The following is a 24,252-nucleotide window of genomic DNA, read 5'->3' as shown; positions in this document are numbered from 1 at the left end:
GGTTCTGCAGTGATTAAATATGCAGCTTGGCTGCATTTGTTGTGACAGACCTTTAGTAAATTCTACTGTAAGCACCATCTGTCTAATTTGTATAAAGAAAACTTGGTGCTTTAAGCTACTGATAAAGAACTAAATCTGTTGCTTTATCATAAACAAAACTTTTGCTCTAAATTCTCTTAAACATAATTTATTAGGTTAAAGCTATTTTTCTATCATGATGAATAAATAATACATGCAAAAGTGCTTTCAGGTACTTCATTTTGCAAGTACTGAAAACAAAAACAGTTCAGTTCTTCAATAAAATGCTTAGTATTCCAATCCACAGGGAGATGACACTGTTAAAATATCACTATGAAAATGGTCCAGGACTGCCAAATTCATTTAATTTGTGGTTTTTACTAGGACTTTCTAACTGGCTAGGGTTTTTGTTTAATATTTCTGAAATACACCATTGAAAAACAATCACAGCAAGGGAGCTCTTTCTTTTTAAAATACATTTGTAATCATTAAATCTGCATACAAAACATATGTTTAGGCTTCTTTTCCAGTGAGATCAAATATAATTGAAGATGGCTTAAGTAATTACGTACTTTCCTTTTTGCCTTTTTTTTTTTTTCCTTTGCTGGTTCTTTCTTCACAGTCTTATATTAATAGGAAAGATGTCCAATATTAAAACAGTGGCTAATTTTCTCCTAAGAATTTCAAAGGCTCCTGTTGACAATCCAGTTAAGTAATATATCGACTGGGTAGCCGGAATCTCTGTCGTACCTTGTTTATGGTTGTGACATCATCAGGTTTGATAGAAACGCGTGAAAAAAAGTATCTGAGGAAAAAGCAGTTAAATAGCAACATGCTATCTTTAGCTGGTTTGTAGAAACTCCATGCTGTTAAATTATTTAAAATCCTTGATTTTCAGCTTGCACACATTAAAAGTTTTCACACTAAGTGCCAAATGTTGCAAACAGCACTTTAACAGAATGATTTTGCTTTGATCCCTGTAGCAGTTCCTGAATAATTTATCACAGGTTATTGCCTTAATTCTGGAGAGGGATAGAGCAATAAAGGCAGATGAAAACACTCCAGTTGAAACACCTTGGGGCCTGCTCATTCCTCTGACACGGCTCTTTTGTTGGAACTATTTAGAGGTTATTAAGACGTGTCTCCAGAATTAAGAGTATGCTGTAAGGATGAAGACAGCCATCTTAATTCTAAAGACAAAGCGCAATGACCCTTCACCTTTTTTTTCCTTTGTTGTTATTATATAGTAGAATTATGAGGGTAATATTATAGCTGCACCCAGTAGTGCCACTATAGTTAAGGGTCTGTCAGACTTTCCATTACAAACCCCATTTTGGGGGTGGGTGGCGTGAGTAGTCTCGTCTGTGTTAAATTGTGTTAGTCAGACACTTGGCACATGTTGGCAAGTCACAGTTTGTTGGTTTTTTTTCCTGCAAATATTTAAATGATCCTCTCTTTTCCTTTAAAAATCCATTGAAAAATCTTATTCGGGACTGTGAGCCAACACACAAGAATTCTTAAAAATCAGTTTGTTTTAATTAATCTTAAGGAGACCTATCTCTTTGGTGCTCAGGGAAGAGTGTTTTGAAACTGAAATTCAAACAAAATTTTCCTTAGTAAGAAAATCAATGTGTAAGCCCACATACCACTGACAAGCTCTTGTTACTACGTGTTTTTTATTTACTGTGCTTCACTTCTCATCTTACTCGTTTTGCAGTTGCTGTTGTTGTTATCAGCTGTCACTTTGGCCCAGAAATGGCTGGTGTTCAGTTGTGAATGAAGCCCTATGTTACTGTATTCCTCAGATTGTACTGTTAAGTTTGCAGGGCTCTTTCAGTCCCACAGCATGACATACTAAAAGTAGATGTACAAGTTTGTAATATTGTTTGTCACTAATAAATCTTGTGCATACAGATGCTCTTTGAAAACTTGCAATGGACTAATAAACTCGGGTGTCTCAGAAGTTTTGTAGGTTTGGTGGTTGGTTGGGTTGTTTTTCTTCTTTTTAAGTGTGACTTAAGCAAATGTGGAATTTAGGATGATTTTTGTTCCAGATTAAGTTTAAAGGTATTTTTGCCAGACAGTTAACAGGAGCAGGATTTATCTCAGGATTCAGGCTGCCCTGATACTGCTAACTGTTGGCATTATTTCCTGAAGTTGAGTTCCAATGGATAATAACTAAACCACCGAGTTCACTGTTATTTTATGGCATAAGAATATTATGGTGCTTTGTAGATTGAGGTAATTTATTAAGAATATTGTGGTTAGTGGCATGGACTTTTTAATAGCAATATCTGAAGCCAAAGAATAGAAAGCCGAGATATGTAGCATGTGTAGTGTTTTTTTTCCTTTCTTTAGAATTGAAGGTCAAATGTTGTTTGAAATTACCTGGTATTTGTATGGGCTCTCGCAAATCTGGAGCCGTAGTTTAAAGTATGTTGCACATTGAGTTGTATTAACAGTTTATAATGCTCACAAACAATTTGTTTTCTAAATACATTTGTGAAAGAGTGTTTTCTTACAACCAGTTGTTTTTATAAAGACAGAATAAGCCTGTTACGGGAATATGTGTTTGGCTGGTTGTGTTTATCTAGTCCATGTTCCAGAGACCGCAGTAAGATGGCGAGTTCTTTCCCTCTGAGTGCATCTTCAAACAAAGGCAAGTTCATGTCTTGCCAAGGGCTGTAGCTCCCCTTCTTCCTTGCATCAGCCTTTTCTTTGTGCAGTCTTGCTTACATCATTTTCCGTGGCTAGAATGGGCAAAAGATCCCAAATCACTCGAAGGTTTCCACTTCCTTGTATATGCTGTTGTATCTCTGTACCCCTTTGGAAAGAAGTATCAAGTGTTGCTCCTAGTTCTTTTCATTCTTGATGTTTTGGCAGCTGTATCTGCTAAATATTTATTTTCTGTGTGGACAAAACAATGCACCAAGTATGAAAATACAATGAATATAAGGATAAAGTTACAGTTTTGTGTCATATCTTCTCAGTATTGAACACTTCCTCTCTAGTGATTTCAGAGTTCCATTAAAGTTAATGAGAGTTGAGACCTCTGAGCATCTTGCAAGTTCAGGCCATTACAATGCACAACAGAAAGGAAACACAAATATTAAAATACTCCTAGCAACCTTACCAGCATTTCGTAGGGAACTCAATTTATCCTCAGATAAATCTACGTGTGTGCCATCCAAGTCAATTGGACTAATGTGTCTGTATATGAAAAGTAGAAATTAGCCCTTGTGTAAGATTACATTTAGCAGTTTAACAAGGCATCAGTCGTAATTTGCTTTTTATGTGACCATTTAGAATTAATATGTGAATCTTACCTTTTGCATTTCTCAGTGCTATAAATATTACAATATTATCATCAAGTGCTGCATTATTGAAAACTCTGTTTTTAAAAAGCAAGCTCCTTACTTTTTTGTTGCCATGCTTCTTTGATTTTTTTTTTCTTTACTAAGCTTTGCAGTGCTGTGGTCTTTCATAATGAAAAGCCCTAGAAACCCCACCTTGCAACATATGGATAAAATTTATTAATACTAGTTCATTGTCAAAAAGAGAATAGTTGTTTAACTACATTTGAAAGTTGGTTTGTATTGTGAAAATATTTTTTCATTCACTGGTATTCTTTTTAATGATTTCTATTAATTATCCTGAAAACAGCCCTTTAGTAGGGGCTAATTATCTACACAGTGTTGTCTGCTTTTGAGCTGAAAGGGTTCTGAAGCCACTATTCAGTCACTAAAGGGGGAAAAAATCGTTTCAGAACTAACATTAATACAGATAAATGTTAGCTGGGTCTTCTGGAAATAAAATAAAGACTTTTTGAAGAAACCTAAGTTGGAAGATGATTTAAAAAAAAAAAAAAAGTTAAAATAACAATACAATGAGAATCTCAGTGTAACCTTAATTGTAGCTTGTTATGAGTACCAATTAGTCTTAGACCTCATTTAAAATATTACAAGCTTAAATTAATGCTTTATTGTTATTGTTACTTTAAATATATTAACGCAGGAAGCACTCTTAAACTTTAATACACTGTGTTCATATATTATGTTTTAATTTGCATTATTCATTAGTATAGGATATTGAATAATCAAAAGCATTTCCTAAGCATTTTGCTAGTGTTAGCACTATAAAACTTGTGGAAATCTTGTTTGTTGAAAGAATCTTTGTGCTTTTTATAAAAAAGGATTTGAGCGAGACATTTAAACTAATGAATCAAAATCAGATATGTGGTCATTATTGGCTGATTATTACTCCATCTGCTCTGTGCTAACGTGAAAATCAATTACTGTGTCTCTTTCCCACTGACAGCGTATGTTGATCGGGCTGGCAAGAGATCTTCGAGGGATTGCCTTTGCACTAAACACAAAGACCAGCTACACCATGCTGTTTGACTGGATGTATCCTTATTACACTATGACAATACCAGCTCTGTGCACAGAGGGATACCAGGCCCCTTGCATTAGTTTAATAGTATGGCACAGTGGGGAAGAGGAAACAAAGCTAAATGAACTAATGTGTAATCAGCTAAAATTACAGCACAATGGCAACCATGCAGTTAACTGGGAAGGACCACAGAGAGGTCACTTTTTTGTTATGTCACACTACTAATCTAGAAAACATATCCAAATGGTTTCTCTCCTTTCATAAATCCATAATGTTTTCACAAAGAGAAAGCTGTGTCTTTAACTCAAAGCACAATGTACCTACATTTGGTTTAACATCAAAAGTGCTTAAAAAAATACTATACAAGTGCTATCTGGGGAGATTTCTCTCTCTGGTATGAATCATGTCTTTAATTTAGTCAGTTACTTTCTATTTATGTCAACTCTATTAATATCACAACACCTGCAGTCTTCTTGATCAGAAGAAAATGGACGTCTGAAAACAAAATCAAAATCTTTAGGCTCTAGCTTTCTTCAATAAATAATGATAATGCAGTTCTATTTGCTTTCAATATTGTATACATTTTTATGCCAAGAAATATGATAATACTCATGGGTATTTTCTTAATACTTAGAGAAATGTTTTGTATTTTCATAAATACAGTAGCTGTAATTCTTTTTAGGCACACAGTCATATTAGTAACAAAATACTGCAATATGTAGTGAAGTAACTGAAATTACGGGTTTTATAATTTAGTTCTCAAAGCTGTGGAAGTGAATTATGCATTTGTTTATTTTACGGACAGAAAAAAAAATGTTAAAGTATAATTGCATGTTTTATTAGAAATCAAGCTTTTAAAAATACTTTGAGTACATAATGAAAATCTGCTGTTCACTTATTTTGGGGGAGTATAAAAGAGGAATGCATTATCAGAAATTCTGGCTAGGAAGTTAGCCTGAGAGGACTTAAAGGCTGTCCAACAAAGCCTGATAGGATCTGGTAGATGTCCTTATGTGGTAGGTGCTAGAATTCTGATGACCACAGAATTCAGATAAGCCCTTTTTAAGACCTTCACAAGCCAGCAATGATTCTCTCCATGTGCAGGCTCTGCTTGCGTGACACAGCTTGCAGAAAGAAAATCCAAAACAGAAGGCAGTATAATCTTCATTTCCCTGAAAAATCAGTGGAAAGCATTACTTAATTTCAGTTTTAGAGGACTAGAGGAAAAAAAAAATCTACCGAAGCCAGACTGTGAATTAGCATCTCATTTTCTAGTGGGCACCATCGGGGTACGTTTAACTTCATTAGTACTGTTTGTGCTTATGTTACCCTAAAACATAATAATAGAACACGGACAATGTATAAAAGTAGATCAGTAATGCATCAATTTCAAATTTTTTACTTTGTTTTTCCTAGTGCAGTATGAATATCGTGCTGTTCTGTGCAGAAGTACAAATCTCCAGCTGTAGAGGGAGGTATAAGAGAGACTTACCTCCTCTCCATCTGAGAAAAAAAAAAGAAAAGGTTCATATAATACATGGAGGAGGTTTCTTATGAAAGGATCTAGGATATGTAATCCTCAGGACCCTTTTCTGAGTGATTTTTTAAAATATTTTATTAATTCTATTTTATGAATTAAACTAATTTCAAAAAATAAAAACAGCCTAAATTCTGGGGATTTCATTAATCTGTATTAACAGCATAAACAGACTAAAATACATCTTTGTGGCGTTCAAAGCCCAGGCTTTCTCAGTTACCTTTCCCTTGCACAGGTTTAAAAATTCTTTCCTTCCCACCTTTGGCTGTAAATGGTAAATGCATGCTTCTGTTCAGTGGATTTCACCTCATTTGGCTGAGTCCAGCTTCATCCAAATATTGATCCAGAGAATTACAGCAGAATAAGCTGCTATTATCTCAGCTCTTATTTACTGTATATAAGGACAGAAAGGGAAATGGGAAGAGAAGGAATGGTCAGATGCTGATTTTATCATATTAAGTTTAAATGTCCATTGATTAATATATTTCTTTTGTAGTTTCAAATATAGCATCAGAAAATTAAAAATTGGTTTTAATATACCAAGTACAAGCTGTTTTGCAAACAGATTTTATTCTGTAATATTTTAAGCCCTAGTCTTTCAGTATTAAAAACAGCAGATACAGAATATTAGCCAAAATAAATCAGATTTTCTTGCATTTGTTCAGTAAATAAATAATACAGTTAGGCAAGGGATAAAAGCCTTGGCTTTTAATACCATAAGATGACGATAATTCTGTACTGAAGACACGCAGAAATAATCGTTTGTAAATCACTGGCAGAAGGCAGCATCGATAAACTTTCCAAGTGATTGCAGGAGATACTTTGGAGCTAATCCCTGTCCATAACTAAACAAATTACACTTAGTATTCTCTCAGGTGAGCGATTCTTCTTCTTCTTCTTTTTTTTTTTTTTTTTTTTTCCCCGAGTGTTGTTTCCTAAGTGTTTAGGATTTAACTTTTGTCCAGTAGATGGCAAAAATGAGCAGAAATAATCTCTTTTAAGTCCTTTTGGTCTTGCAGAGAGCGGGGGAGGACAACAGCATTGTATGCTCTCTTTTGCCATTGTGATTGAGTTATTAGGATTGTGCTTTAGAGGTGAATCGTCAGGTATGCTGAAGCTGCACTAGATTGCCAAATAGGGCTGTTTTGTAGCAGGCTTGCTTATACTAATTGAGTTTCTCTAGCAAATCAGGCTCCTTGGAAAAAGGCCAAAGGCTTTTCATAATTGTATTGACAAGAAAATGAATATGATAAATGGTGTTCATTCAGCTGAGACAAGATTTATAGTTTTCCTCTGGCAAGGGATGAAGAGAAAATACTGATAATAATAGTAAAATTTGTTTTAAAGTTGCATTAGGTGATCTCTCGAAAGACTTCATTAAAATATTTCCAAATATTTTAAGCAGTTTTAGGTGTTAAGTATAGCATCTTCCCAAAGAGTTCCAGTAATGAAAGATGAAGAAAAACATCATACAAACAAACAAAAAGAAGGGGGGAAAAAAAAGGATATGAAAGTCATTTATTCTTCCTGAAACATTGATATGTCAAGCTGTCAATGATGATTCCAGTACCGTGGCTTTGGAAAGTTTATTTGCCTTTTGTAATCATAACATCTGGTCTCTGTAATTTGTAGGTCAGTCCTCAACATGCAGGTGTTCAGGCCTCAGAAAACCCCCATGCCAATTTGAGTAGAATCAAAGTCCGATTTTCTTAATGGTACGTTTCATTCTGTTATTTACTTCAAGAGAGCCTGGATGAGATTTTGAATGTTTAATCTGTTTTATTACATATTAATGTGAGGCTGTAGTTTAAGGGTCCTGGGTCTTGCAGTCAGATAAGTCTATGGAGATTCAGTTGTGAGTTGAGAGTAATATCCACTTTTTTGTTACTTTCATTTAGTGGTCCTTAAAGTTAGGTGGTAACCCAAAGGCATTTTTTTCCTCTGTTCCTCCCAGTTGATTTTCAGTATTTAATGACTTACGTTGTCTGTAAAAGAAAAGGGTTGCAATAAGAAAATGGGCTGCAAGAATTACATGACTAGGTTGGCTCAGAGTTGCAGTCTGCTAGCTAGCATGGGATGTGTATGCATGAGTGCATGACATTGTTGAAATATTCTGCCTTTTTTTATGAAGATCTCTATATAGGTAGAGATACCATAACCGTTACCTTTATAGAATTCATCCATCCTGGAGATGCTTTATCTAGTGGATGGTCATTTAAAAGTTGCAACTGACCTTGATATTTGGATGTTTGAGCATATGCTTCTTCAGGCGTGGATCACTAGGAAAAAAAAATCAAACTACCATTAATGCTTATTTATCCAAATTTGTATGGTATTTCTTAACAAAATAAAAACGTGTGTAATGGTAAGATGGCTTGATCAAAAAGTTCTTGAAAAATAGAATCAGAAATATTAAGTTTGTATGTTTTAAGGGTTCAGAATTACAAACTTGAAAGAGCCCAACAACTGTAGAGATGGATGTTTCCTTAAACAGCTTTTCCAATGAGATGAGGCTACCTGATCTACTAATGTGTTTCTAATAGCTGCTACTGCCAGTTGTGTTGATTCAAAATTTAGCATCGTTTCTTCCCATTTGCATTCTTTTCAGCTTGACCAATAAAGCTGACTGGTCAGTTTATGTTGCTGAATTAGCCAGATCACTTGAAGCTTGTGGTTGAAAACACTTACAAATAATGTTGTTTTTAAAGCTAATCTATCATTTGTTTGGTTTCTTATATAGCAAATTGCTGAAGCCTTTCTGTTGACCCCTAACATTTATAAAACTTGAGTACAGCTTCAGTCTTTGCTTGACAGTGAATGTGGGCTTAATGCTCAAACTTTTGAATTAAGATAACCAATCATACCGGATATATTAGCAGCCTTTGATATGGCTGGCTTATATTCTGGCTGTGGATTTGGCTGTCAAGTTACTCTGTTCTCTCTGAAATCTGAAAAGGCAATTGTTTTTTACCCCACAAACTTACAAAATGGGGCTTTGCTGCATTCCACCAAGGAAGAAGCGTGACTTTGGAGAATCAACAGCTCAGCTCAGTTCAGTTCTGTACCCTACATGACATCTGCTGTATTGTGAGTATTTTGGCCATCCTCTAGTTGAGAGTGAGCCCATTGGAAGTCCACCTCAGATAAAAATTCAACTGGCATTAGTGAATTTATAAAGGTATGAGGTGGCATGGATCATCTGTGCCCTTTGAGGGTATTTTAGGCAAATGGAACTTGAATTTAAATCCATGTATATTACAGAGTAACTCTCCATAGTATGTTTAGCTCTAATTTGTCTAATTTAAAATGTAAAGAACTCCCTAAAGGAGAGAGAGACAAGGTCTAGAAGTCTATTTTGCATCAACCTTTTCTGCTATATATAGTTTATGCCTACAGTGCCTCAAGCAGCTGGCTGCAAAAATGCACAAGTCTTTAGATGCCTCAGACAGACAGCAGTAGCCAAAATGCCTTCCATCTGTCTGCACAGCACTGTCATTCATCAGTAGTGCCATGTGTGAGGGCTTTGCCTTCACCAGAAGAGCTGTATTGAACTGGGACATGACTGTCCACATATCCTAGAAGCAAGTAAACCTTTACACATTTCAGACTTCTATTTCACAATCCAGTGCTGAGTGCTTGGCATGTATTCTACTTGGTAAGATTCACAGTAGTTGCCTTTATGCTCTGAATAGGCAATAGCATTTTCCTAAGAATAGTCACTATTTCTAGTGCGGTCAGTTAAGTAAAGCAGAATTATATGAGATGAAACAAAGTTAGAAATGAAAAATAAATTTAATATTAAATAATACCATTGACTATATTGGCTTGATCATATTTTAATAGCAAATTGCAGTTAGAATCTCTTGGTTCAGTATCATAAAAACTGTTTAGTTCTTTGCCAGTCAAGCTGTGCTTCCTCACTTCCATTTACCAGTCTGCATTCTTATCCAAACCCTTTTCTCAGCATGTTGGGAAAACTAGGGGTCAGCTATGTATCAAATCATCATATCAAATATTTTGATACAGGCAGTAACTCATAAGATTTTTTTAAGCTACATTGCAGAGGCTACGAGACTCTATTCCTATATTGCATTCTTTCAAATCCTGCTTTAGAAGAACTGGTATCTCTTGGGTACCGACGAGCAAACAGCCCTCCTGAAAGAGTTCTTAGAAATCTAACTCCTGGCCTCCCCCGCACAGTTTATCTGAATTCTTTTTCTTGAATACTCTGGAAACAAACTTCATGCAAGGCAGCTATTCCCAACCACTATATAGCAAATGCAATACATAGGAGGTGGCACCGAAATTGTGGACCCTAGGATTTGCTGATGTGTAAATTTTTCTAGTTTTAAATGCAATTAAATTCTGCCATTCATTAAAAGCCAACCTCATATCTATACTGGTAAGTTAGCTTCACGTGTACAAAACGTTTTCCTTTTCCTTTGTTACAGCTCTGGTAGTCTCCTTGTCAGAAGGAGCTGTCAGGGTCTGTATCTGGCCCACCCGTCTGACACCGTGGTTTAGATTTAGATTTAGTTTTGGAAGACATTGTTTTGTCAGTACAAACCTTAATTTTGGTGAAGATACCCTGCATACATTTCTGTTCTGCAAAGAGCTATTGAATTGTGGTACCAGGAACCTGCATGTACAACTCCTATCTTGAAGCTGATGGCAGAATTCATGCAAAACAGGTAAGAATCACATGAGAATCATGTAAGTGATGAATACTGCAGTGGTATGCATTCTGCATCCTATCTTTCTGTCTTTTGCTGATCCTTATGATGTCTGACTTTGTCTTTAACACTGCTACTTTTGTATTTTGGAGCAAAGTTAACAAACAGAGCTCAGCTTTCAGTGTCAATGTATTGTTTTATCAACGGGAATGTGTGAGAAAGAGAGACTGCTGTGATTTTTATATTACACGTTAGTGGAATTGTATGCTTTAACTAGGAAAAACAAAACAAAAAAAAGCTAGTTAAATTCTGACTTTATAATTAAATATTTGAAAATAGTCTACTGTCAAGATTTGCTGCAGGCTGAATTTTTGCCTTAAGCCAAGCACAAGTGTACATATGTACTTCTTAAACTGCAACTCCCTTTACAGTTTCTTTCCTTAGCTCAACTCTTCTAGCCAAATAGGAAAGAATATTATCCAATACAGCAGTATTTATAACCGACTTGTAGGTAACTTCTCCCATGTCTAATTTCTTCTCCATGGGCTCGCTAAAGAGACCTCAGAACAATTCTGGGAGGTGATGTCAATACTTTGCATTGCAGGTGTTAGAATGAAATTTTTGTTTTACCACAATTAACAGAACAATTTATTTGGGGAAACTATCATTACACTCAGAAATATTTAGTGTATTGCCCAAAGGAAGAAAAAAAAAAAAAAGACTTTGAAATGAAAAATTGATACGTAATGTCTCTGTACTGGTTATCTTCATGACCAAAGTAATTAGGGTTTTCAGCAGAAAAGTATGTGTTCTCGCCGCTTTTCATTTTGCCTTGCAAATCAAACTTACAAAGAACAAAAGTTGCAGTATTTGAAGTTTGAAATAATATTTAGTTTAATCTAGTGATAGGAAATCGGTGCTTTGTTCCGAGTTGGCTCCCAGTCAAGCACGAGTGTGTGTGATGTACTCCTAATCCCTCAATGGCTACACAGACCTCGAGGCAGAGCTCCCTGCTCGTTTGTGTTGAGTTGCTCGCTGTGGCTTCCTCTTTGGTTTGTGTAGGTTCGTTATGTCTTCTGTCCTGGTCGTAGTATAATAAAGGCTGGAGAAGTTGAACCTATTTTTATTCATGATGCAAGGCACAAGCAGTATGCTCTAATGGGGCTGCAACGCATTTCAAGGAGGAGATTGTTAAAACCTAAACACAGAACTCTAATAATAGTAAACGAAAGCAAAGAGGAACTGGAACAATAAATCTTATGCAAAAGATGGCTCTTCAAGCTACTTTCCATATTCATGTTATTCTTCTGCCTATTGGTATTCAGAAAATCTGCCTTGTTCCCTTTAGAAAACATCATCTGGGATGGAGTTCTTCATGAGTTGTGTACTGCATTAGCTTTTACAGGTTAGAATGCATTATACAATATACTTTGACATGGTTAAAATATGTTACAGAGTATCAGATTGTGCATTATGCCACTCTGACATTGAGAAGATGTGCTGTTTTTGTTGTGTGTTTTTTTTGCCTCTGCAAGCCATTATCATGTCGTGCATATGGAATACACAAATGTTTTATATAAGGCACATTTTATTTATTTATAAACACCCAGATTTACTCCAGAATTTGCAGCACAGAACCCTGCAGATATGGGCTCAGAAAACAAAAAAAATTGGACTTGCAGGAATGAAAGATGCCTGCCCCTGTCTCTGTGACAAGGGTTGTACAAGTACTACACATATCATCAAAAGTGAGGACTACCAAATAGGTCAGCAGGGGATTTCCTGTTGTACATCACTCAGTGATGTATCCTTTCCCTTTTGGTTTAAATAAACACTAAGGGTAACTTTGCAAGTTACTCAGAAGTTTAAGATCTGTGTTGAAAATTAATTTTTAAGTACTTAATGGTTTTCATTTAGGCATAAACTAGAAGTTAGGCTTCTTTATCACAAAAAAAAAAATAGAAAGATACAACAGGAACTTAGGCAAGGGCTCTACTGTGTTTCCAAATTGGGAACAAAATGTTTTTTGTTGGCTTTGTTGAAGCATTTGCATTAGGGGAGACGACATGGTTTGGTCTTCTTCAGGTCTGAATGTTCATGGCAAGTGCTTACTGCAATTTACACGTGGAGAACTGTCTCATGATGGCCACGGACTTTATGTACCAGAATAACGAGTAGGGTTTAGCTGATTTTAAAAACTGAACAGAAGCAAGGTGTTAGCCTAACTACTTGGATCGTAGAAAATCTGCAGCATTCTTCTGGATTATATAAGGCACAATATACTCACCAGTCACTGCATAAGGAAACACACGATGTCTGGTCACTATTTTTGGTTAATTTTCTTTTTGTATTTTATCACATGATGAGTTATCTAAATCTGTTGCCTAAGAAACTGTACATCTTTGGACTGAAAGCTAGAAATAATTTATCAAGTAAGTGTACTTTGTAATCAGCAAATACGTTTCTTTTGTTTTAGGGAATGAATCCATTGCAGTTTTCTGCTTCGATGACCATCTGAATATTTTTGCTGTTATTTTTTAGATCACAACGTTTAAATTTTGATGTATCATCTCCAAATGGAATTCTTCTCTTCAGAGAAGCTAGTAAAATGATTTGCACATACGGTAGGTATTCATTAACATTTCCTCTGCAATGTAATTCTTTGCCTGTCTTGTAATATAAAAATCCTGTTAGTTCATATTCCTGAGCACTGCTTGATTTTTGGAGTGTGTAGCAGGACTGCAATTTAGTACAGCTGATATCAGCCTTTTGTAAGGTACAGGGTTCACATGGCAGACCTTTGGAGCTCATTTACCTTCGTAGATCAGTGTCCATTCATGTAAAATTGTTGCTTCTATCACTTTAACTTGAATGCCTGTCTTTTAGCAGCTCTAACTGGATTTCAGCAAAGATACAAATACTCGTGAGGTGTTTGATCTGGGCTACTGATTGATAGGTGTGGGTTGATTTTATGTATTCAAATTATATTCCAGCAGTTCCAAAACATAATAGGACCATAACAGCTTTACCCTAGAGCGCTGTTAAAACTGTTCATAATAAGTTGCTTCATTTTACTGCTCCCACTCAAGTATTCAGTTGCAACAGGTCTTCGACACCAAGTGTTTATATTAGACTCCAACTAACTTCATCGCTTACAATCGCTTTTTAAATATTTTGAAAGGAACGTTACCAAGTTTTTGTAGGTTTGTAGTTTCTGTAAAAAGGAATAGTTGTAAGTGTCCTGTTACTTTTAATGAAAGAAAATTTATGCATTGAATTTGCTTTCACTGTGTTCAGGTTGCATTTTAGGTCTGGAAATTGTTTGTTACATGGCTGCCTTTATTAAAAAAAAAAAAAAAAGCATACAAGTGTAATTTTGCTTTTGATCTGCAGGGTATGGAAATAGTATATGCAGAATGCATAAAACAAATACTTACGACAGAAAAAATTACAACCATGTAACTCTCTCTCCTTGCAAAATCATTTCTTTGTTTTCTTTTTCAAATATACCATAGCCGGCACTAGTTTTTAAGATGCGTTTTTTTGGTTAATTTGTTAGAATGAATAAACAAAAAAAAAAAACAGGTTTTCCTTATAAGAGAAGATAAGAGGTAAAGTTTTAGAATTTACTATTAAACTTCTATTATCCGTGTACTTAATTTATACTTAACTGCTTTAAACTTTCTTTTAACAATACAGAAAAATATAAATGTAATTATGGTGGTGCTTCAAGCCCACTTGTTTTACGGTACCTGATCCTTTTTTTTCCTTTTAATTTCAATCAGCCTTTACCATCCTTTCTGCTCTTCCGAGAAAGCTACCTTATCATTGGCCATCCATTTCTCTCAGCTGTTGGCATCCAGTTTCTAATCCTTGCTTAGTCAGCCACAATGGCTGGTTTCAACCTGCTTCATTCCAAAGTAAGGTCTACAAAACACTTTATTAAGAAACCTTTAGCTTTCAGGTGCAGTTTTTATGGTGTGTATATGAAAATTATAAAATTCTCAGCCCTAAAGCTCTTGCACATACAGACCAGATAGCATCTTCTGGCTCATGCGAGAAGTTAATTAGGTATTGTAAAAGGAAATTTCAGGACAGTGCAAATTTAAGGTGTAAATTAAGCAATGGAGTCACAGGGTCTGTTGAAGCCCGTGTCCAAACACCTGTTGCCTTCTTAGTTAAACGATGCTTATTGTGAAAAGTAGTTGAGGATGTGTGGCATCTATTTGGAGATGTGTGGCATAGAAAGAAATGAAACGGTGATAAGAGCTTTCTCTCACATTTTCCTTTCCTGTCCTCTGTAATTATTTTGCTATGGAAAGATGTTTTACTCACAACAGATTTAAGTAGCAAGAGGAAAACTGTCCTTGATTTCCTTCAAAATAATAACTTTAAATCACCTATCAACTAAAATTGGAAGAAAGGTGTGGAGGTCACCTATGAATTGAAATTGGAAGAAAGATGTGGAGGTGGGAGAAAACCTCCAATCAATGTGTATGTGTATAATTATATATATTTATTTAAATATTCAATATTTTATTTCCAATTTGCTTTTAAAACATATCCATACTGTCATCAGTGTCTGAAAGGATCACAGCAGTATCCTTCCACTGTTTTGGTGAGACATTTAGAGAAACTCTTTTGAGTGTTCTGTGAGTGATTGTCAGTATTTATTCCAGGATTGGACTCACCGCAAAATGAACATGAAAGAGCCCCCAGCGCAGTCAGCTGAATCAGCCTCTTAAAGCAGGGATTTCAAATAATCCAGCTGGCTCTGCTGGCACAGATGGGCAGCTCTGTTCTGACCAGCACGGCTCAGCTGTGGGCCTTGTAATAAACATCCTAGGTTAGCGCTATTTCAGATTGCTATAGCTATTTCTGAAGTGGTCGCTGGTTTACACTCTGGGAAGGTTTTACTGACCACTGTAAGTATTTCACAATTAGTCACCTTTGAATAACTGCTATTAACACTTAGAGCATTTATCACCATTTACCACCAGTTCATGGAATTACTGTTCCAGTGGATAGAATAGATGCAGCTCTTGGAGATGTGTTGCGAGGATTCATTAATTCAGTTCTGTATGATACGTTGAACATACAAATCTCTATAAAAATACTGATATTCAGAGATTTTTCATTAATTTCAAATGCCTTTCTAAAAATCTTAAAACCTATGTTGTGCTTTAAAGGAAAACTTTAATCCATAATACTCTGGCTTTTTTAAATCTATATTTCTATTCTAAGCATATGTAATCTTGGCAGACGTATAAGGAAGGATAAACAAGTAAACCAAGTGACAATCATAAAATTCAGTACAGTGTTCCTGAGCAGTATTTTCAGCCTCACGTTTGGATAAGTGTGATTCTGCTGTACCATAAGTGCAAATAGCATAAAATTTTGAAAGCGATAGTTGAGATTCTCACATTCAGCATGATTTTATGGTGGAAGCATTAGTGAACAAGCAGAAGATGTACAGTAAATGTCAAGAGATGACAACAGAAAGCGTTTGCTATTTATCTTATCAAGTCAGACAAACCTCTTGTATGCGCCTGCAGGTCATAGGGAGCTCCTCAGAGTTGATCAAAAAGACTTTTGAAACTCAGGGTAGATTTGATTGTAATCTAAACTACAATAATTACTTTTTTTTTTTTTTTTTTTTTTTTTTTTTTTTTTTTTTTTTACTAAGAGAAGCACAGAGTGACTAGATGAGACAGAGGGGAAAAACCAGAAGCAAACATATTTCTTTCATCGCACTGTCCTTGCGGAAAGCTCCTTCCTTCCTTTCCGTCTCCCTTTGAGTTAATCCACTGACGTAGCAGGTTGCCACAAAGTCTGCCCAGCCTCCTCTTATCGCTGGGAAGGTCTTTCCGTCACCTGGAGGCCTGTCTGTGTTTGCTCATCTTGGCAATCCCTGCATGAACACCGGGCTTGTTACCTCTTCGCTCATTTCCTCTTACTTCTCCTGCTCACCTTGCCCTGGGTGTTGAGAGCTCCTCTTCCACAGCTCAGCAGCTCTCCAGGGTGAGATTTGGCCCTCACCTCCAGAGGGTGATTCCTAGCCTGGTTGCTCTGCTTTCTTAAAAAAAATCCAATGTACAAACCATAAATGAAACTATGGCGCAATTGTATTGTGCTTCTATGGTCAGCAAAATTAAAGTTCATTTTAGATCTGGAATTTTTCTTCTCCCTCACTTCTGGTGTTGTACAGAAAGTGCTACTAAAAGTATTTAGAATGATAGAATATCCCGAGTCAGAAGGGACCCACGAGGATCATCAAGTCCAACTCCTGGCTCCACACAGGTCTACCCAAAAATCAGCATTCAGGCTGTGTGACTGAGAGCATAGACCAAGATATTTAACAACTACATTCAGAAATTTCACTAGCACCAAACTCAGCAAGAAGAAACGTTCCAGTTGCGGGTTAGGTATGGTGGGAGTCTTCTTGCTATATCAACCTATAGACACATAAAAAGTTGGTATGAAATACATCCTGCTAACACTTGGGCAAGGAATTAGTAACTGAACTAGGGTGGCATCAGGTGATTTTACTCACCAGCATCAGAGCACCGTGCACTGGTGGATATTGCTGATTTTTCCTAAGTCTGGACTACACTGATCAAAGCAGTTTTTGATAATGTAAATGTGGCCTTTTTAAGGTTATGAAAATCTAGAATTTATGTATGGAATTGTTCTGTTTAAACACGTGGTTGTTGTTTAAATCAGAATAACTTTCCTAAACAGACATCTTGTAGCATCCCACTTTCTGTCCATCTTAAATTTTGCCAAATTTTGCAATGCCTGATTATTACCTGGCACCTCCATTTACCTCATTTATCTTCTGTAAGATAGGTGCTTGGGCTGAAAATAAAGGGGAGCAGGATAGAACTGTTTCTGGGGCGTTCATGAATGCATGTGAGCATGGCTGCTGAAATCTATTTCTAATCTAGGTTGGATGTTAGGAAGAACTTCTTTACTGAAAGGGTTGTGAGGCATTGGAACGGGCTGCCCAGGGGGGTGGTGGAGTCCCCATCTGTGGAGGTCTTCAAAAGACGTTTAGATGTAGAGCTCAGTGATATGGTTTAGTGGAGGACTGGTTAGTGTTAGGTCAGAGGTTGGACTCGATGATCTTGTGGTCTCTTCTAGCCTAGAAATTCTGTGATTCTGTAATTCTTGTCCAAAGCACATGCATTTTTTTCTCCTGTAGACATGTGTACAATGAGCTCGTTTTTGAATGGAGAGCAGCAAAAATCTAAACTGCCTATTTTAAAAATACACTAACCACTGTCAGTTGCCACTGAATAAAAGTATGAAATCTTTGTATTTCTGAAAATTAGCACCTCAGCAAGTGCTTCGTTTTGCTTAACGGATCCAGCGCTGCGATGAGGGTAGTAGCGGTGTGTCCTGTCCTGATGATTTAGCCACCAATGATACAGTGCAGAAGACAATCCTAAGATGTCTTCACAAATGTTGTATGTTCAAAAGATGTAAACCCTGGCATGGGATGCAAAAGGCACTTAGGTAGTCAATTAGCCTTGTTAGGGCTCTGCAGCTGCTTGGCAAAGGGTGTTGTGTCTTGTCCATTATGGCTACAGCCAGGCCAACTGAGTGATAGTGATTTAAAATAAACAACTGAGGGAAGGAAATTGAAAGGAGTAGGAAGAGTGTAGTCCACCATTCTTCATCCCCAATATATTTCACTTTTAATTCTGTATGTACAAGTCCCTTTACTATGTGTTTTTGAACTCCCAGTGGTATAGGAATGATGTTTCAGTACATCTCGGGACCATCTATTTTTGTTTTGTGGTTTCCTTACATTTTAGTAAACCTCTTGCCTTTCATTATAGGAGACCAATATAAAAATAATATTTTCAATATGCTGTTTTTATTTATCTACATTCTGTCATGATATACTTTGATGTAAGTTTTTAATTTTGCTTCAGCTTTCAGCTGTTGTAGCAGTTACTGCTCAAGGTCAGCAATGAGGTTAGCCACAGTAGCACAAAACAATTTCCTGTTCTCACAGCCCAGGTAGCATTTGGATGTGGATTAAATTTTACCACATTTTCCAGTAGCCAGACACGATTATTTCTAATGAGCTTTAAATTGCTTCTAGAACATGTATTTCAGAACTTAGTGTGGTAATTCATTCAGTGCTAGCAACTTCATAAGGTAGCAGTTCTTCTTCAAAATTTTGCTTAAACTGATTGGTGCTGCATAACAGGTATTTTTAATCAGTAGATTTGCTTAAAAGTGAAGTGCTCACTGTTCTCAGTGGCTGTTCCTCTGCTGTCCTCCCTTCTGCAGTACTAGTCCCATAATATATTGCTCTTCATTACTGACTCAGATTTCATAATCCGTTTCTTTTGGCAAATTTATCTTGGCAGTATTCATGCTTGTTGTGCTGATTTGAGAGGTTTTATGCATGTTTTGTTGTTGTGGAAGCTTTAACAAATTAGTTTTTGAAGCTTGCTCTCATCTTTGTGATTAATGTTTTCCTTTAGTTTTCTTTATGTGGCCACTTCTTTATACTGCCCTAGCATTCTGAATGCCTGGGAAGCATCCATTCAAAACCCATCTTTATGGGACAGTAATGAATAATAGTAAGTATGAAAGGGGAAAAGGCAAAACAACAAAAAACCCCAACGCCTTTCCCCTCTAAATATGGTAAGTTTTCACATCCTTTATTTAGTCTTACCAAAGTGTTGTGTGGTGTTTGTTTGTTTTTTTTTTTAACTTAATCCAATTCACACTTTAAAACATTATTTAGTTGTATTATTACAAATACTGCTTATTGGACTGAATTCTAGAACAAACCCTGCTTAAATGGAACTCAGCCATAAGGAAATCATATCTGTATTATAGCTCCTACTGTAAAAGCAATTAAGCAAGAGAACTGAAAGGGAAGCTGCCTGTCCTGACATGCTCCCACATCTAGGAGGGAGTGAGGGAATGAGCTGTGCAAAGAGCTCTGGTGCATATTGCCTGTGGGATTCTGAGGCATGGTGATGTTATCTTCGGTCAGAGCATCCCAAGATGTTGTTTTAGCTGCCTTTGTATTCCTTCTATGCATGCACTCCCTTTTTCCTACAGCTCCTTTGTTTATTTACTGAGGATTCTTTCAGTAATGTGTAAATTATCAGCCAAATTGAAACCCTTATTTCCTACCTGCCAGTTTTACCCAATATCTTTAAAAATCCTTTTCTCATTCCTGCAAGAATTTAGTATCACCTCAGAGGCTGAAATAGTTTATAATTTTTTGTCAGTGACATATTGCTGTCAAATGCTGGACAAAAGGTTAAATTAGAAGAGATTCATAATAATTCTGAAAGTCGGGTATTTTTTAAGACTCTGTAAATTCAGTTTCTCCTATATAAAAAAGAATTGGGTGTAATTTGGACTTACTTGGTTTTAATACTCAGTCATAACACTGAAATTTCACTGATTAATCTCTGCAGAGATCTACATTTTGACAGGTGCCATGAATTTCAAATACAATTTAAAAGTTGTGCATATCAAAGGTCATTTTTATGTTGATTTAGTTTAAGTCATTTCTTTTAACAATAGGAGTTTATAAAATTGTACTCCAGTCCTCCACTACAAGGATTATAAATGTAAACGTATCCTCAGTAGCTGAGGAGTTGTTCTTGACCTGATTCCAAGTACCTCCGTAAATTAGTTTATGTTCAGTAGTGTCTATGGTGCGTGAAAATATTCCCCTGAAGCTCCTGCTAAATGTTACAAGTAGACCATTCTTCCTTTTTATCTGGTCAGGCATAGCACCGTACTTCATATTTTTTTCAATAACTAATGCTAAAACACTCGTCTTTGCAGCACAGTATCCATTGACTCACAGGCTGATGGCTTGGGGCACTGGTAACAGGGACCGCGAGGTCTTTCACCTCTGCTGCTAATTTGAAATCAGCTGTTCCTACTCTTAGGCCCTTTTAAAATCAGTCCATGAACACAGAACAGTTCTCTGTGGACTCTGTCCACTTGCACAAAACAGCTTTTAATCTTGGACTAGTCGCAAATTCTTCTCGATGTTTTCATTAGAGGGGATGGGCACTGAATTCCTCCCTGCCATGGCTCCCCAGGGTGAGGCAGTGTGAGGGGCTGGAGTTTGTGCCTTCCTAAATTGAATGGATTATGCTGAGAAATGGATTTAAGATTATAATTATACGGTGATTTTTTCCTGGTCAAGTAATAAAACTGCTAGAAGATCAGCAGTAGAATGTAACTCCTAGAATTCATCTTCCCAGGCTCAGGGATTCCTAGTTTTTTTCAACTTCTTTTCTCATCATTCTATTTTTTCCATTGGCTTCCAATTAATTTCCATATTAAGTACATAATTGCCTTGTTGACAACTACTAAGCTCTTTCCATCTGTTGTTGCATATTACACTGAAGGAGCTGTGATTTCATGGTGTCGTGCTTGGAGAGCACAGCTATTAACTCTGGGCTGGTACCTTCTTGGATGGAGAACTTCTGCGCTTCGGTGTTACTAAAGTAAAGCTTTTCAACACAAAGTTTAATAGTGGAGGAAACCAGATAAGGAAGCTTACAGCATGCTTACTTTTTTGACTTTTGCCGCAATAATTGTACTCTATTTATATGTAGTGGCTTTCAAAAATAGTGTGTACCTTTCCACTTCATCTCACAGCCCGATTGATTCATTGATTGATTTTATAGAATCTGAAATTCACTGATACTCTCAGTAACTAGACTAGGTCGTGTCAAAAAGAGTAATACTAATTAAGATGACCTGGCTGGGATAACTTAAACTGGGCACTTGTAGGAAGCTAAATGGATTTTATTTTCATTTTATTTAAGTGTAATCAGTAATGTAAAGTATTACAATAAGTGAATATTCAAGTACACTACAAGACATTCTTCTTTCCTACTGTGTCTTATTTTTCAAAAGGGATCGTTTGGATACATGTCATTTGTAGTATAACAGAGATTTAACACCATCTGGAAGGAATTTCTATGTGGTAGCAGTCACTGGAATTGCAGCTTCGTCCCCACTTGCATCATATTCATGTCTGTAACTTTCAGGGTACTAGAGACGCTTATCCACGACCATTTAAAGTATCAAAAACAGTCTGTATTTTCATGCATAGATATTAATTGTTTTTAAATTGAGACCTCAATTTTGATTGCAAGTGACCATCTTTCCTAGCAAAATATTTGATTCTTCTCCTACCTTCCATAATTCTGTGATGCCATTCCTACTTCTTCGACATCCCAGCTACTACTTCAAAGTAATCCCCGATTGTACTCCCAGTCTTTTAAGTCTGCTCTTCCTTCACAACCTGATGGATAAAATGCTTTGTACTTGCTGGAGTGGTGAAGAACATTAATGTTTTAAATGGTGTCACGTTACTTTCTCTCCCTATTTGCATGAACAATATCAAACACATGGTGCTTTGATGTGCTGTGTTTAGAAACAAGATTTCTCCCCTCATTTTTCTAATTACATGAGGTAAATTTCTAATTAGCACCAATCAATAATATTAAGAAAAATATTTAAAATAAGGCAGGTAAGTGGAGGTGAAAATCGGTATGGGTATCTATGGGGAGAGGCAGTTCAGTATCAAGCCTTAGTATGGATTAACAATGCTGTGCAACCTGAGATGTGCATTGTGTGATGTCAGGCAAGTTTTCAGGGGTGTATTTGATTTGCCTATGACAGAACCAAAACTGAGTCACCACCAATACCTCCCTCATCTGGCAATGTTTGGAATTCTGAACAATTAATGGTGCAGGTCACCTGTGTGCTGCTTGTTCTGAGGTGCCCTAATAGCCGTGACAGCTAGGGCAGATGCTGAAAGCAGGTGAGCTGAGCATCTGATCTGCCAAATTGTATGCATTCATTTGTAGGAATGCTTTTAAAAATGCAAGGTTTTGTGTTATTTTCAACTGGTTAAAATTAACTAGAATCATCTCCTGTTGAGTAGCAATGGAGTGAAGACCAGGTTGGGGTTTTTTGCCTGCCAGGCTTGTCAAGGTTAACATCAGATGGGGTCAACCTAGCAAGACTATTTAATGATAGAACTGAAACACTTAATCTTTGCTGTGTTTATTCTACTATTGCAGCTCTGCTTCATTAATTTCCTAATGTTTTTTAAAATAATAATGCATTTTTGTCATGAAGACAACCTAACTCTGGGGTGCTGTGAAGATAAGTATTAAATTGTTACAAGATCCTTTAAAAAAAACTTGATAATGAGGCCTTGTACAGAGGATTGCAGCGGGATCTGCTGCACTGCTGCAGAGTGGATCCAAAAGTCACTATTGCCTGGTAATAGCAACAGCAAATATTTACAGTTAGCTGTTATTTTTACAGTATAAACATGGATTTTAATTAAAAAATCATTCCCATCTGTGACTGGTAAAATAGAGGCTTTTGTAATGGACATATTTGTTTTCTGAGGGATATATTTAGTGTGTGTATACATCAGCAACTATCCCAAGAGACCATCATGCTAATGGATCAAAACCAGGCTTTGCTGCAGCATGAGAAACTATAAAACCATGTGTTGCAACTCTGTTCAGATTAAGGAATTCATGCTGATAGACTCAGTCACGGTCTGGATGTAAATCAACGATGGCAATTCCACCGCTTATATTTTAATTTTTGCATACTAATTCCTTGGTGGCTTTTAAGCTCTAGTCACGCTTATTTAAGAGATCTTTTACACCAAATGCAGAAACCAATATACTTCTGAATAGTAATGAAAATAAAGACAAAAAATGAGTTTAGATAGTGCCATCAAAATATTTTATATTTGCAGCTGCTTATTTAAGTTTCTCTCTTTCTTTTTATGAAAACAGGTAATCAGATCCTCTCTCTTGGGACTTTGTCAAAAGATCAGGTTTATCCGTTGAAACTCAAGGGCATTTCCATCTGTTACTCTGCACTCAAATCTGCCTTATGTGGAAATTATGTCAGCTTTGGCGTCTTCAAGTTGTACGGGGACAACCACTTTGACAATGTACTTCAGGCCTTTGTCAAAATGCTGCTTTCAGTATCCCACAGTGACTTGCTAGTAAGCAATTACTCATCTTGGGAGTCTTTACGTAAAATATGAAATAACACCACCACAGGCTTTGTATTGTTATAATGAGACAGAGGGATCTAGAACAGCTCAAATGCAGTTTTCAGTTCAATTACTTGGATCTATTTATATAGCGACATCCAAAATACAGGTGTGATAGAACTGCCGTATGAAATTGGAGCTTTTCCAGAATTTTCGTTAAGCTTTTATTGAAAAAAGAGAAATGTAAAATTTTGTTCCTTTCTATACTTCAAAACCTATTTAGGTTGCCTGCATGCATTGCAACATGTCCTCACGTATTCAGCCACTCTGCAATTAGTTTTAGTCTGTAAATTGTCACTATGTATTTTCCATAGAATTTAAAACTTTAAAGTACACAATGTTCCCACATCTCTGTGGGAAGACAGCAGATCTTGTGCAATATCAGCCTTAATTTGAATTGAGGCATTTTTGTTCAGAACTGTCATTTTCTTGCAGGAAGGGACAAATTCTGGATAGTTAATACCCAAACTTGTGCCTGTCACAAAAAGTCCTTAGAACTGGAAAAGTTTCTCTCAGTGAAAACCAGTTTTTTG

The 24,252-nt window shown here is 36.4% G+C and overlaps 1 protein-coding gene across 2 annotated transcripts in view; it reads left to right on the top strand.

Moving 5' to 3' along the window:
* The window catches only part of RANBP17 (RAN binding protein 17), a 162,752-nt gene that overhangs the window by 106,382 nt on the left and 32,118 nt on the right, over positions 1-24,252 (top strand). For both annotated transcript variants that reach the window (XM_084535479.1, XM_084535478.1), the window contains 4 exons: positions 4,336-4,424; positions 10,531-10,638; positions 13,162-13,244; positions 23,454-23,668. In XM_084535479.1, the coding sequence (XP_084391605.1) occupies positions 4,336-4,424; positions 10,531-10,638; positions 13,162-13,244; positions 23,454-23,668 (495 nt within the window). The remainder of the gene's footprint in view (positions 1-4,335; positions 4,425-10,530; positions 10,639-13,161; positions 13,245-23,453; positions 23,669-24,252) is intronic.

This window comes from Aythya ferina, assembly GCF_964211825.1.
Source record: "Aythya ferina genome assembly, chromosome: 14".
Taxonomy (NCBI): domain Eukaryota; kingdom Metazoa; phylum Chordata; class Aves; order Anseriformes; family Anatidae; genus Aythya; species Aythya ferina.
Note: the sequence above shows the minus strand (reverse complement) of the source record. Positions and strands in the feature narration are given on the sequence as shown.